The sequence below is a fragment of the Serinus canaria genome, chromosome 8, assembly GCF_022539315.1.
Source record: "Serinus canaria isolate serCan28SL12 chromosome 8, serCan2020, whole genome shotgun sequence".
Classification (NCBI taxonomy): Eukaryota; Metazoa; Chordata; class Aves; order Passeriformes; family Fringillidae; genus Serinus; species Serinus canaria.
This window is the reverse complement of record NC_066322.1, coordinates 14,302,675-14,317,854: the sequence shown is the minus strand read 5'-3', so window position 1 is coordinate 14,317,854 and position 15,180 is coordinate 14,302,675. Positions and strand designations below refer to the sequence as shown.

The 15,180-nt window shown below is 43.3% G+C and overlaps 1 protein-coding gene across 3 annotated transcripts in view; it reads left to right on the top strand.

Moving 5' to 3' along the window:
* The window catches only part of DDAH1 (dimethylarginine dimethylaminohydrolase 1), a 94,239-nt gene that overhangs the window by 74,465 nt on the left and 4,594 nt on the right, over positions 1-15,180 (top strand). For all 3 annotated transcript variants that reach the window (XM_050977554.1, XM_050977553.1, XM_050977552.1), the window contains 4 exons: positions 2,375-2,474; positions 3,558-3,631; positions 4,219-4,338; positions 14,828-14,971. In XM_050977554.1, coding sequence (XP_050833511.1) covers positions 2,375-2,474; positions 3,558-3,631; positions 4,219-4,338; positions 14,828-14,971 — 438 coding nt within the window. The remainder of the gene's footprint in view (positions 1-2,374; positions 2,475-3,557; positions 3,632-4,218; positions 4,339-14,827; positions 14,972-15,180) is intronic.

Sequence of the window (15,180 nt, the reverse complement as noted above, 5' to 3'; positions counted from 1 at the left end):
GGCTGGGTAAACCTGTTTTTTCTTGTCATTTGGCCTTCTCCTTAAATACTCCCATCTGATGATTTTATTTATTCTAACTGCCTGTGACTGGTGTCCCACTTGGGAGTTTGCCTGTCTGCCTCGTGCCAGCACAAAAGAGTGAATCTGTGTGTTCTTGGAATGGAACCCTGCTTTTATCATGCTGCATCTCCATTACTCCATATTAAACTATTGTTTTCTTCTTTGGGTTCTATTGACTCTTATGCATGTAGCACCTGTACAGTAAAACCCACTGGGCTTCACAGACAAAAGAAATCATTCTGCTATCAGCATAGGGATGTTATGAAATGTTGCCATGTTTGTACAACAGCAGTTTCCCAATATTACCTCAGCTGTTCCCCATTTATTTGTAAAACACCACGTGGGTCCAATCCACAATATAAACCTAATTTTAAAGAATGCTGGAGGTAAAACAACAAGACTAAGAAAGATGAAGCCTTTCTACTAAGCCTGGAGACTTGAGTGCCAGCTCTCTGCCTGAAGTCATTTTAACATCAGGTGAAAGACAGAGGAGCAAAAAAGAAGTGTTAATTGTAAAAGGCATGCTGTAGGCTCATTCCAGGCTGCATGCCAAGGCCTTAGATGGTTCTTTGTGTGGAGAGGATGAATCCCTTGCAATCAGAAACCCCCTGGATACAGTTCTGAGTTGCAGTATAACCCATCAGAGTTCTGCAGGTGGCACAAAGATCTGCCTCTGTTTTTCACAAGTTTTAACTGAGGCACCTACTTTAACAGTGTGCTTGTCCAGGGTTTTTCTCTCAAGTGACTGGAGAGTAAGAAGATGCTAGAGAAGAAGAGGAAGCCTCCAGAGAGCAGATCAGGCTTGGATACAGTGCTGCCCCCAGTGTATCCTACACAGACCAACATCACCTGTCCTGGCAGCCCATGGGGACCTGCCCTTGCCTTTTGAGCCTGGGCTCAGGGTTAATGGGATCACTCACAAATGCCACATTGCCGAGTCAGGGAAAATGAGCAGGAAAAGGCAGCTTAGGTGGATCATGTCTGTCTCTTTCTTTATTCCCTAAAGCCAGCGCTGCTCTTAGGAAAGTGTGCCAGCCAAACTGTGTGCTGTTCTTGTGCCACAGTGAGAGTGAAGGACCTGTCACCCTTGTATGTCCTTCCACTGCTGTGGCAGGTGTAGTTTGGCAGAGCCCAGGAGTAGGGCTGCTCGGATTGCCTCTGTTGTTGTATAGTGCAGTAACACTAGTATGGTGTCACTTGTTTTAGCTTCATGTGGTTTCTTTCTAGAAATACTTAATTTAGCACTTTAAATAGATGAGTGACCTGTGGGACATGCAGAAATATAAAAGGAGTTCAGTGTGTTTGCCATGTTTATTGATGCCTTCTGGGCACCTCTAGTTAACCATGGTGAGGAAGTTTCACTGAACATGAAGATGCCCCTGTGTGGGATCAAGTTCACATTTCTGTGGATGAGCTCTTATTTTTATTGACATTGTGCAAGTTTATGCTTTTGGTGAGTGGTTGGTTGTGTGTAGATTCTTCTTTTGGCTTACAAGGCACCACAGTGATGTTGTTTGAACATAGTCCCTGTTCTGGATGGCAAGTGATTTGAGCCTCTATAGAAACAGATTCTGATTTAGGCATCCTCAGCAGCCCTTAGTGGGAAAGAAGGAACCTACTGAAGCTGCATTCTGTGCTCCTAATACAAGCTTCTTTCAGCAGGAAACAGGCTCTGACTTCCAGCCATGTGTGTGGCTCTCCACAGCAAGCATTAAGCCCCACAATGTAAAGGCATGAAATGTCTTGTGATTCTGAAGCAGGGTACCTCAAACATGCAAGGAGAACTAGTGCCCAGTAAAATTGCAAAGCCATAAGAAATTTGAACATTTACTGATAAGGGGATTTTTTTTTTTCCCTGAGGGCTGAAGAGGGGCTTGGGGTAGAGCTGCCACCTCTGTGGCTGGCAGAGCCACCTCTTGTGTCTGAGCAGAGAGGAAGGAATGAATCTCACTCCTCTGCTGGTGCTTCTGGCCCAAATCTGAGGGACAAGGTTTGCAAGAGGATATTACTGTGCAGAGGGACTGGGCTTAACATGTGGACCCCTTTGGACCCCTTGTCTGTCCCTCCTGAATGCTGCATGGCTCCTCTGCAAAGAGCCTGATCTCTGCCCCTTGCCAACCCATCCCCCAGACCACAGAGACCTCTGACCACAGGTGGGGAGCTGTGATGGGCAGGGCCACAAAGGACCCTGCCATCCATCTTGCTAAAGGTGCATTAAAAGGCTTTATTTCTTATTAATTCTATGTATTCCTGGCAGGTTTTAAAAAATTTTTTCAACAGTATAATATGTCTTTAATAACTCTCTTTTAAACAGGTTGAAGCCATGAAGAGAGTACTGGAAAGTCTCAACCTTAATATAGTTGAGATGGTGGATGAAAATGCAACCTTGGATGGTGGAGATGTCTTATTTACAGGTATCATAATTACAGGGAGTGAATTTGCTGTTTACATGTTATGACTGCCCTAAAGACTGCATGTTGTCTGATACCAGCATAATAAAATGTCATTCCTGTGGTTTGCTGAATCTGTTGTTTGCTAAATGTCATGAAGGTTGCTGAAAGATGAATTCTCAGTGCAACCCTCAATGTCGTGCCTGATACCTGAATAAATGGAGTAGCAGTACACACACTACAAAGAACAGCACTGTGCATACAGATTTTATTTTAGCTTGTAAAGTGCCAATAAGAAAAATGCTTTCAGTAGTCAGCTGTCTGGGGTTGTTTCATATTTCTTATAACAAGCAGCTAACATTCGCCAGACTAATTTTCAGGACTTGTAAAGGCTTGATGCAGACAATTGTTACTAGTTCAATGAATTAAATGCAAAAAAAAGCATTTTTAGTTTATCAGGGATGTGGTGGAGTTGCCTGTCAGATGTCATGAGCCTTACATGCATGGTTGACTTCAAAGATGAAGATACTGCCTGTGTTTTTTGTGTCATTAAACCCATTAGGCATTTTCTCACATTGGCTGCACACAGGGCTGCTCCCAGCCTGTGCTGAATGAGCCTGTTTGTTTTGATCAGCATCACAGGAGGCTGGCTGCCTGCCTTAGTGCACCACAGGGAAAGAAGGAAAGGGTCTCTACAGAGGCAGACCAGGAAGGGGGGCCTTCCTAAGGCAGTGCAGATCCAGCACTGATTTTCTCTGGTGCTGGAGGATGCTGATGACTGCAGATCTGCCTTGAGACCAGAGGAAATCTCAAGGGGAGATGGAAATGGTTAATCAGTGGTGTACTAATCCAGCCCAGCTGTTGTCTTTCCTGACCCAATGACCACTGGAGAGATTTAGAAGAGGAAGCTATTTATGCTTCTGGTTAAACATCTCTTCTGGCAAAGGATTAATTGCTTTAGATTATCAGCTCACAATTGCAGGTTGCATTCTTTTGTGCTGAATTTTCAATTTAAATACTCAGCTTGAGAAAAGAAACATGTAACATGAAAATCCTTGAAAGACTGCTTCAGAATGCCTCTAAAGCTAGTCTGCTTTTTCATTCCAGGCAGAGAATTTTTCGTAGGTCTCTCCAGGCGGACAAATCAACGTGGTGCAGAAATTCTGGCTGACACATTTAAGGTTTGTATGTTCCTTCATGCCACAGGAAATAGGAGCTCTCATTCACTGAACTAATTGAACAATTGTACTGGCTAAGATGTTGGTCATACTCATGTACTTTATTTAAGACCTAATTAAAAAAACCCCAACGGTACAAGTTGCTGAAAGGTTTGAGCATCCTGTAAAGTGGTAGATGCTGAAGTTGGATCTGAAATGTGCATTGCTGCATAACAATCAGTTGGATAGTGGGAGGCTGTTATTTTTTGGGAGCACATAAACACTCCTGTTCTTCATGTTCTCATGTATCAGCCCTGTGCTCTTATTGCTGTTTCCTGGAGAGGTTTTATGTATCTACTGTTTAATTAAGCATTTTAATGTATTTCTTTATGGTTGCAACAATAGTAGTATTTGAAACATGTTCTGGATTTTATGTCAGTCTCCAGACAAGACCAGCTGGTCCATAGGAGAGTGTCATACTCAAACAGTTGACACTGTGCCCTGGGGTTGATAATTTGCAGATAGTAAAATTAATTATGGAATGTCTCCATACAATTACAGAACTAGGACACTTAAAAATATTTATAGCACCCTTCTTTACTCCCATACAGGATTATGCTGTCTCCACAGTCCCTGTTCATGATTCTTTGCATCTGAAGAGCTTTTGCAGCATGGCTGGACCAAACTTGATTGCTATCGGATCAAGTGAAGCTGCACAGAAAGCCCTCAAGGTAAAGCACCTAAGAAAATATTCTAAACAGCATATCTCTTTCTGTTCTTTTTATGATATCTGTTTAAGGATGCTGGAATTTTAAAATACATATAGATCAGTGAAAGAGGAAACAACCACTTTGTGTTAGGGTCTCCTGTGTGTGCAAACCAAAAGAATGTCTATATCAAGCAGGAGAATGGTGATGTTGATTTAACTTCATTTAGCTTAAGGAAATAAACAGAATATGCAGGTTATTATTTACAGCTTTTTAGACTAAAAATATGATAATTTGGTGTTAAAAGTGAGGAAGGAGATATAGTCAGACCAGTGGAGATATTTACTACAGTTGTTGCCATGAGGAAACTTGTCTTTTAGAATTCACAGAGGGGAAGTAAAAGTTCTGTCATGAAGAAGGAGGAAGAGGCCCTAAACTTGTATAGAGTGTTTATAAACATGAGCAAAATTCAACTACAATACTGGTTGCTCAGTGCTGCAACTTGAATTTGAGCCAGGGCTAATCTGAGAACTCATCAGTTTGATTAAACCCTTCTGCACAGCTCAGCTAATCATGTTAGCTTCAATTTAGCTATTATAACCAAAACCATTTTTTGTCTAACTTGATCAAATATTGCTGGTAACTAACCATCAAGTAAACACCAGCATTAGTCAAGGTAAAGTAATGAGCAGATACATTTTTAAAAGAACATGATAATTAACAAGATAATCTAGCAGTCTCTGATTGTTGGTGGGTACATTTATAAAAATATATCAACTGTCAGCTCTCGGTATGTTTCTCTGCACTAGACACTTGGCAGCACATTTGCTTGTGTCTGAGGATAATATTTGCTCACACCCTGCCAGCTGAGGTTAGGAGTCTGGGCTGGAGCAGGGTTTTGTCCCATGGCATGTGCTCTTCTCATGCTCCTAGAGCACTGACAGGTTATATCAGGCAGCCATGTCACAGCTACATATGGAGTTACCCAGAACACGTTCCAGTGAGTAGGATCTGGCTGTTTGTCCAAGAGTCTAAATCTCTTATGAGAAACTATTGGCAAACAAATGGGTAAATTGTCTGTCTTGGAAATGATGGCATTTGCAGTGCTGCTGATCACCAGCTTCCCCTAACATTTGAATTCTTGCTTTCTGACAATGTAGTTGTATTTTTTTACTTGCCACCAAAGCAAAAAAAAAAAAAAAAATCAGTTGGCAATCAGCTTCTTGCAGTCTTGTGGAAATGCAAGTGCAAGAGGATCTTGGAGGAACTGACACTTGGAATTAAAAGCTGCTCCTTGGATTTCAGCAGATGAGCTGAGCTGTAGCAGTGCTGTCAGCTGTTCTCCTGTTACCCAGCAGTCTGTGGCAGTACAGTCCCCTGAGCTCCTGCTGAGTCTGTTGCCTGGCACAGCCCAGCATGCCACTCCTTTTTATTGTAATAGCTTGTTATTTTAAACTCCTCCTTCATGTTGCCATTTTTTGTGACTGGAAATGCAATCATACAAGCAAGATGATTGAGCTGTCTTTAACCATCTTGGTAATTGGGTTGTTCTTGCATGTCATGTTAGGCAACTGCTTCTAGTGAGCTGCTACATCGTGCTACGCTAACATTTTACATTTAAAGCAGGATTTATCTGCTTACATTCTTGTTTGAAATAGAGATTTTTCTTGATTGTTCTTACTGCTGCAACTTATGTATCCTTACAATACTTTAAAAATAGAAAAAGAAATTGCATCTGGTGCTCACATATGGCCAAGTGCAATTGATCGTGAGTTCAGTGCAGTATGTGTAATGTAAAGCTCTGCAAGTAAGCTGGGAAATGAATCCCCAGAGTTTGGGATAATAGACCACATGCTAGAAGCAGATAATAAATCAGAAATGACATTTTAACCATTAAATCCTCTTCAGGCTTTGGCGAATGTAGTGTATTTATTTGGATTGCAGCTGAAAAGTGACACTTGAGGAAACTTGGTGAAAGAAAGAGACAGATTAAGTGCAGAAAGTACTGGGGCCTCTGGTGACTATCACATCTGAAATTTTAACTTCCCTCTGCTGTTTTCAGCATGCATTTAATTCCTTCTTATAGTTAAACCTGTTTATAATTCCATACATGTAATTCCACATTTGAACATCAGCCACGGCTGTTGAGATGATGAAGCCTGGGATTATTTTTCAGGTCCCTTGGTGAAGCCAGGATTTCCTGTAAACATGTCACCTCTGGGCTCTGATCAGGCACTGCCAGAGTTGCTGACCTTTACTGTGAATGAGGACAGATTTGGGCTATGGCAGTGCCAGTCCCAGTGTAGGGAGTTGATGTGGCAGTGCTGCAGGTGAGCACCCTGCACCACTTTTTCCCCAGCAAGGGACACAGCCCTGGGGTCTTGCTGGGGCAGTAAAAGAGCAGGAACTGGCCCAGGACATAATCCAGTTCAGGTTCCAGCAGCAAAGGCAAAAGCTAGGCAAGGTGACAATGGGAGCTGTGACACAACATCTGTGGCACACTCCTTTCTGTATTCTCTTGCTCTATATCAAATCCAGAAGAGCCACATTTGTGGCTGTTTGTATTGGTTGATACAGAGCACAATTTCCCTCCACTCTGTGATGAGTGAAGACTTGGACAGCAGCAGATGATTGTGGACACAGTCCTTGGTCAGACCATCTCTGTCACCCTTTGGATAACTCAGTAGTAATCCCAAAGCATCTGAGGGTCACACTTCTTGTTCCTGGCTTTGACAAGCTCAGCTATTCCCTTGTAAGCAGTGTGGATTGTATCTGTAGCAAGTTCCTACTAAAAAAGTTGTTCTCTCACTGTTGAGAAATGAGTCTTTGGGTAGGCTCTGATGGCAGGCACTGACCAAAGGAGCAGCCCTGGGGTGTCCCCACAGGACTGGCAGAGAAAGCCTTGGTGTGAATGCACTGCTCTGGGGCAATACAGGCTGCACGGGGATCGCTGATGGATCTTGGCAGGGAGGGCACTCATCCCACCATAAGGCCTGAGCTCAGCCCTGCAGTCAGCTGAGTCTGGCATATTTCCTCTGAGATCTGGAATAAGGGAGTGGCATGTGAAACATCTGGGATTTCAGCTGGTTATTTGAGAGGAGTGTATGGTAATTACAGGGGCAGTGTGGCCATGGCAGATGTCAGAACTGAGCAGCATTGCCAGTCAGGGTGCAAGGCAGAGCAGATGATGCAGCTGATAGTGTAACCCCTCATGTCCCCTCACAGACTTGTCCCGGCAGGACCCAGAGCAGTGGTCACATCTGCACTTTGGTGCTGCTCCTTGGTATCTTGAAGTCCAGCCTCATTATTCAATGGGATTTCCTTATGGTCAGGGCTCTGCTGGAATATCTGCTGTAGTGCAATGCCATGACTTTACCAATATATCTTTCTTTTTTCCTCCTGCTTTCAAAAAAAGGATTGGACATGATTGTCCTGCCTTGTTCTTGACTCTCAGTATCTTCTGTTGGGAGTGGGGCTGCTCATTCTTCCCCTAAATTATTCCCTGGAGGACGCTATTGCTAACGCAGCTGTTTCGACAGTGATCAAGGGAGGCTTATCAAAACCACATCTTAAGGGTAATATAGAAAGGAGTCTCTTTTGGGTAACTGTGCCCTTGGTCTGTATCCAAGCTGTGATCAGAGCAGAGCTTTTAAAGACTTGAGCACAAGGAGTTGTTCTCGCATTGGCAGTTGCCCCCATTCCTTTGATTAAATGCCTTTTGTTCTTACTCCATCTTGTGTAACTGCAGTCTCTGCAATGTGCCAGCTTTTGAAGAGCTGAGCAGTTTCCCTGCATGACAGAAGGGTTAAAGTGCCTGGATGAAGCAGAGGGGTTCCCAGCTCTACCACAGAAATGCCTCCAGACACCTATGGGAGAACTTAATCTCTCTGGTGTTCCATGCAGCAGGAAAAGGCTCAGCTAAATCTGCTTTTCCTATTGTCTGTATAGCAACTGTCTTTACTAGTAATGCACAAGTTTGCATGAAAACATTATCTCTTCTTCCTTAAGAATTCACCATTTGTGCCTCTGCTTATTCCCCACATGAAGTCATAACCCTCTATTTATGCTATCACAATGGGTTGCTGTGGAAATCATTACTAATATTAATAACTCAAAGAAGATGACATCAGGTAGGGAATTAGCAGAAAGTGCAGATGAATGCTGACTTTTTTGTAATGCAGGAACAAGGAAAGGTTAATGAAATACAAAGAAGTGCTGAGAACTTTCCTCTTTAAGCTAAACATTAAAAAACGAGACTTTGCTTCTCTCAGCCTTGTAGATAGGAAAATTAATCAATTTATAATCAATCAATACATGAATCAACTTATAAATTCTATGTACTTTCCTTTATCTCCTTCTGATTCTTCATTACTTTATGAATTAGGGGTTCATACCATCTCAGAGGATGTAGGTCTTCACTGAGTGCCCGATGACCTCCTACCTTAAAAGGTCAACTCATTGTGTTTTACTTTGAATAAATTTTAGATGATGTAATAGCCACTTATCTGAGTGTTAGTGCCGTTCAGTTTGCATATGTGCAGAAGAATCTCTGGAAGATAAAGACTCAAAAGTATATATTTATATATTAGAGATTATTGTATGAATCAGTTTTGTTTGTTTGTTTGTTTGTTTGTTTTAAAGGGTGAGGAAAGCGTCTCTTTCAGTACATGTTTTTCCTCACCAGTAAGGCTGCCGGGCACGGGAGCTGGATCAGAGGCTGACTGAGAAGATGTCATGTGCTTGGCGTAAATGGGGACTCACGTTTCTGTTCCTTTGCTTCTTTTTTTCCCTTTGACTGTTCTCTCCCTGGGTTCCTGTTACAAACGACAGGATGTTCATGCTCCTGCCTTCTCCACTGGAAACAACAGCCCACGTAATCCGCTTCCTTTCCTCCTTCTCAGGCCATGGTTTCCCTTTGCAGTGGTCCTTGGCAGAGCTGGCAGGCAGGTGACAGCTTGGCCATGAGGGGTGGTGGCTCAGGGGGGCAGAGCAGTGCAGGTGTGCACACAAATGACACTCGGTGCCCATCACATCTGTGATGATGCAAAAGGCGTCCTGCGCCAGGAAAGGCCGAGGAGCAGGGTGGGAGAGGTGGCTTAAAAGAATTCTTCCTTCTGGAAAACATGACTGAGAGGGTGCAGCAGGGAGGCAAACCCAAAGCCCAGCTGCTGAGACCGTGGGTGTTAGGCGGAAATGAAAGCAACACTCTGGCCGTGGACGGACTAAGAAAGCTGGCGTGCTGACCGTGGCAGAGCGGGGCACTGCTGGCTCCCAGAGATCCTCAGCCTGGTTTGGGTCTGTAGGTCTGGGCTGTCCTGTCCTGGATCTCTGTCAGACTTCTCGGTGCCTGACAAGAAGGCCTAGATCATTCTCCTTTGATTTATGCTGCTCACAGTGGCTGTGATAGCCCTTCCTACTGAGTCTATTATGCTGCTGTCTCTTCTGCCTGTCTGCATGTCAGAGGGGACACTCCTGATAGATCTGGACATTCCAGCAAGGTTGCTGGCTTTTCCAGCTCCGCTCTTCTGTCCCCTCTGGCCAGCCTAGCCAAGGGTTTCATGGTCACTGCTTTGTTTCAAGGAAACTCTGAGAAGCTGCTGAGTTCCTGTGTGAGGCACACAGCACTGTGGCACAGCTCATCACCTGCACTCTGTCCTGCACTTTCTTGTGTTGTACCCAAAGGCTGCTGCTTTCTCTCTCCAGTGCAAATCGTTTCTCTAAATATGAAGAAATTAGGCAGAAACTCAAAGAACAGTCAGGGCAATAAAACAGTGAATGAATTTTGGTTTCAGTGTAAAATGATGTGCAGCTGGGACAAAGAGAATGACGATGCTGAATGTTACTCTGGTGTTATTCTGAATATCACATATGAAATAATGTGCTCTGACTGATCATTGCTGCAGAAATGAGATCCTGAGCTTGTTGAAGTTTCTAGCTCAGCTGAAAACCAAACAGAGAATATAATTTTCCCACTGATAAAGCTGTGGTGCATGTGCATGTGGTCTGTTGTGTGCAGTTTACATGCATAGGCCCTCCGCTTCAAAAAACGTGAAGTATAACTGTAAAGATTCAGAAAAGTTCCAGAAGGACTGACAGATACCTGGACAGCTTGCCTAAGGAGACAAACTAAGCAAGCTATGACTATGACCTGGGGAAAAAACCAACTAAGATAGGATCATAGATGCCTAAAAAGTCAGGAATTATGTGGAAAAGGTGATCAATTGTCCACTGTGTCTTCCAGTGCAAGAATCATGGAAGCTCTAAAAGTATGTAAAGGTAAGCTCCAAAGGGGCAAATTAAAAAAAAAAAAAAAAGAAAGGAAAATAAATGTTTCCTTGCACAGTACCTGTCTGAACTCTGTAGCTACCTTGCTACATGTTCAAAAGCAAACTCCTGGGCCTGGGACAGTGCTGAGCTGGTATCACTGTGTATGACAGATGATGAGTTGAGTCCTGGAAACCATGCACCAAATTTTGGTCACCTCCATTCCCTGTCTTGGGATGCAAAAGTGGGTACCATCACCTCTCACCTTAGACTGGAGACACCCTGCCATGCAGCACTAAAAAAGAAGCTCTTCTGGGTGTTGTGAGAATTTCAAAAAAGCATATTTGGCAATTAGCAGTATTTTCCAGGTAACAAGCACTAATTTACTTTTCTCAGCTGTCCCTCCAGATGGCAGTGGACTGGTCAGGTGCCTGTCCTCATCTTTTGCCTTTGCTGCATAATGGCATTGCCTGACATTGTTCCCAGACAAGTGGTCTTTCCTCCAAGGAGGAAAGAAATGTGTTGACTTTCCAAACTCCCATCCAGCTTGGGCCCATGTGCCTACCTATTGCTGTTATTCTTCTCAGCAGTTTTAGTTGCCCTGCTCCATAAAAATACTTCATTTTTGTCATTGTGGGTGAAACCTTGACATAGTGTAATCTTTTCTCACACCTTTCATTCTCTTGGATCCCAGGCCAAAGGTTGCTTAAGCATCAGTGTCAAACGGGCTGAAGTTTAATGTGCTTGGAAAGAAAGAAAAGAGGTGGGATAGAAAAAATATCTTAAATATTTTTGATGTGACTAGTTTTCTTTTAAGAATATTTTGACTTTAAGGATTTAAGAAAGGATAGCTGAAAGCTGGTGAGGGAATGATCCCATGCTGGAGGGTTACATACGCTCCACTTGAGCTTAGGTTTGATTTTTCTTTTAAGTGTTGGCAGTCAGGAAAACAGTGGCTAATCAATATAGACATCAAACCCTAGAAATCTGGGCTTCTCTATCAGCATCACAAAGGCAATTTAAGTGTGGTGCTCAATGCCCTGTTAGCGAGAGGAACATTCAGTGTATGTTTGGTTTTGCTTGTGGGGAGCTGGAGATAAAAATGTGCATTGCAGGTGGGTTTGGTCGCTCTCCGTCCTGCAGCAATCTGGATGTCAGTAGGTCACAGAGTGAGTAGGCAGCAGAGCTCAGGCTGGGGCCTTCCTCATGGAGGGGGGAACATTTGTAGCTGGGCTTGGCCTCTTTTAAAAGTGCATGCAGTCATCTTAGCTCTGTCAGAGATTATGGACCCGAAACGCATACACTTTTTCCTTCGTGTATAATGCTGCCTCATAGTTAGGATCATTTAGCTTATCCATTACCTCAGCTGTCTGAGGACACACTGTAAAAAAACTATAGAGAAGGCATTTTAGGCTATGTGGATGACTTCAACATAAGGAAAGCATGACTAAGGGCTGAGAAAATGTGCAGTAAAAATTACCCTCTTTAGGCTGAAGAAAATTCCCAGAAAAACTAGGCACACGGGAAATGCCTGGCTCTTAACATAGCTGGTTGTACGTTTGCGGACAGAAAGCCAGCCCTCTATAAATGCATCATATTTTGGGATGTATCTGATAGAAAATACAATCAAAGGACCTTGCTTTTATCTCCTTTTCTCTGCCCTGGAGTCAATCTGGCCAGGCACATGTACTTAATGACTTCACATAATAGAAATACAGAAAACCACATGGGTCTGCAAAGTGCCCTGATTGTGTCGTATTGGTGCATTTCTGCTGCATCCAAAGCCTCCCTGTGGGGCAGGTTTGGGGTGTTATTGCCTGGGCACTCTCTCAAGTAAGTGGTTTTTGAAATTTTACTGCAACAGTCAGGCGTAGTTACAACAGCGATGAAAGCTTGCAAATATGATTTCCTTTTTATCTTAAGAGCTGAGGAAGAGAGTAATCTTGTGTTGTCAAACCTCCAGTTAGTAATAAAAGCTTTCTTGTGGTGTTGTTCCAGCTAGCTGAGATCCCAGACCCACTATCACAGCTGTGTCTTCAAACTCCTGTGCTGCTTGGTCTCACTTTCTCACTCAGGTTTTCTGATTTGTTTCTGAATTAATTCAGACACCGTTTGTGTGCTTTTTAATATTGGAAACAATCCTTTTAATATGCCATTGGCATCATCTTCTGGGCATCCCAAAGCTGGTCCTTGAGGCACTAGAGCCCTGCCACTTGTCCTTTGTTTCTGCTTGCTGGTGTACTTCCCACTTCAGCATTTTGCAGAAGCAAATGAATGGGAGACTTGTCTTTACCCTTTTGCTTAAGAATTCTTTCATAATTTCATATGGAAGCATTCCACAGTTTTTCTGTGAAATAATTTCATATGGAAGCATTTCATAGTTTTTCTGATGGTCCTACAGAAAACCTACAATATCAGAATTCCGTTTCCAACAAGGTGTGGAGAAAGAACAATTGCTTGGGAGCTTAGTGAAATCCAGACACAGTGGCTTTTCTTCTACTGATACATGTATTTTAGTGCAGATTTAATAAATGTTTCCTTAGGCAAGATCTAAAAACATTGTATAGGAAGGAAAAGGGAAGCTGCAGATAGAGGACATACCTGCAGACTCTGGTTACCAGGTAGAAGAGCCACACTAGGTGCAGGACTTCTGCAACATCAAGGAAAGCAGAATAAAACTCATCTTGGCAACATAACAGAAATAAAATTATAAAAAAGAAAATCAACAGTGCTAAGCATACAAAAATACAAAATTACATCTGGTGAAGTAAAGGTGCAAGGATTTTTGCCCAGAGAAACACATTAACCTTTTATGGAGATAGATGTGTCCTTGGGAACTTGGGAGAGTTTCATAACATGAAAAGGAACAAGAAATGACAATCTGATAACACTTCCTCAAGAATGCATGGCATTCTTTATAGAGAGTTTCGTGTTCTCCACGGGATGTGGATGACTCAGGCTAGAACATGAAAAATGCAGACTTATAAAGGAATTACTTATCATAGGTGTGGGCAAGCATGAGTTCTTTGTTGCTTCCCACTATGTTGTGTAGACCCTGTTATGAATCAGCTACATGTAGTATTTCTTTAATGAATGAGAAGTGGTACAGATTAGTGACCTTGGAAGCAACTTAATGACAAACTTAACTGTGCCTAAAATTGAAGTCTGCTTTCTGCTGTGTGATATAAATCTCTGGGTTCTCCCTGAGAAGGGAATTTAGTTGAAAGATGTTTTTAACAAAAGACCAGGTTTTTCTAAAGATAATATTAGTGTGAATATTTTAAGCTGAAAAAAAAGCCTTTTCTTTCTGTTTGCATCTTTGCATGTATGTGGGAACAGAGGTGGGCTGGAGGAGAAATGGAAACAATTGCAATTTGCTTAGGCTTTCAGTAGGACCGAAGTTCTGAACTTTGAGCCTTGTTCAGTTCTCTGTTCTTGGTCTCTGTGAAGCTGAAGCCGGTGTAAAGCTGGAATGCTACAATTGGGAATCAGGCATCTTGTCTTCAGTCTTTTCCCATCCTTACTAAAATGGATCTGATCCAAAACATGGGATTGCATGCTTGTCGTGTCCTGAGAGTCTCTGTCTCTGAAATTCCAGCCAGCCAGGGTCTACATTTGTGTATGTGCCTTATATTTATACCCCAAACCGCTGCAGGCCAGCAGCTCTCCTGTTGCAAGGCAGGCATTGTGCTGTCCCCCTGGGAACGAGGATTAGCACAGACGTGCCTGCTCGCTCCCCAGCACAGGTGCTTAGTGAAAGAGTAACGGCCTGCAAGGCAGAACAGAGGTCCTTGAAAAGAATTAAGATTGGGCTGATATCCAAGCTGGGAACCATTCCTCTCCTGTTTGGTTTAATTCATACTCATTACATAAATGCTGAACAATGGTTGCTTTTTTTTATAGGTGCTGAGCATCTATAGTCTCTAGTCAGTGTCAGGAGCAGTTTTGCATACTCAGTGTGCAGTCCTCAAGGAAAAGACCCCACAGAGGATGCTTACCAAGTGCCCTGCTTAACCCTGCTCTTGCAAGATCCATTGCACGAAGGTTTTCTACTGCTCCTTTCAGTTAGGTTTAGTAGATTCTTCCGCAAAGGCAGAGATAAAAGGAACTATCTGTACTTGCTGCATAGCAAAATGGCCCTTGACTGCCTTGGCAATCACAATTAGCTGTTTCTGAAGATTCTGTTCTCCCATTACTTTGGGACTGGTAATGTGTTTGATCTAAACAGCTGTGCTTTGTCTCCTGGCAGACCATGCAGCAGATGAGCGACCACCGCTACGACAAGCTGACAGTGCCTGACGATGCCGCAGCAAACTGCATCTACTTAAACATTCCCAGCAAGGGCCACGTGCTGCTGCACCGAGCCCCCGAGGAGTACCCGGAGAGTGCCAAGGTGAGAGCCACCCCGCGCTGCCAGCCAGGCCCCAGCAGCTCCCTTGCTGCAGTGGGATGGGTGTGAGTGCCACAGCCAGAAGGCCACGTGCACTGTGAATGTTCCTGTTGACTAACAGTGATGGGATGGCTTGGCACCTGCTGGCAAATCCGTGTTTGTTCGTTCTGTAAATACTTGGGGAAACAGAGGTGTAAAGTGTAATGATTTTT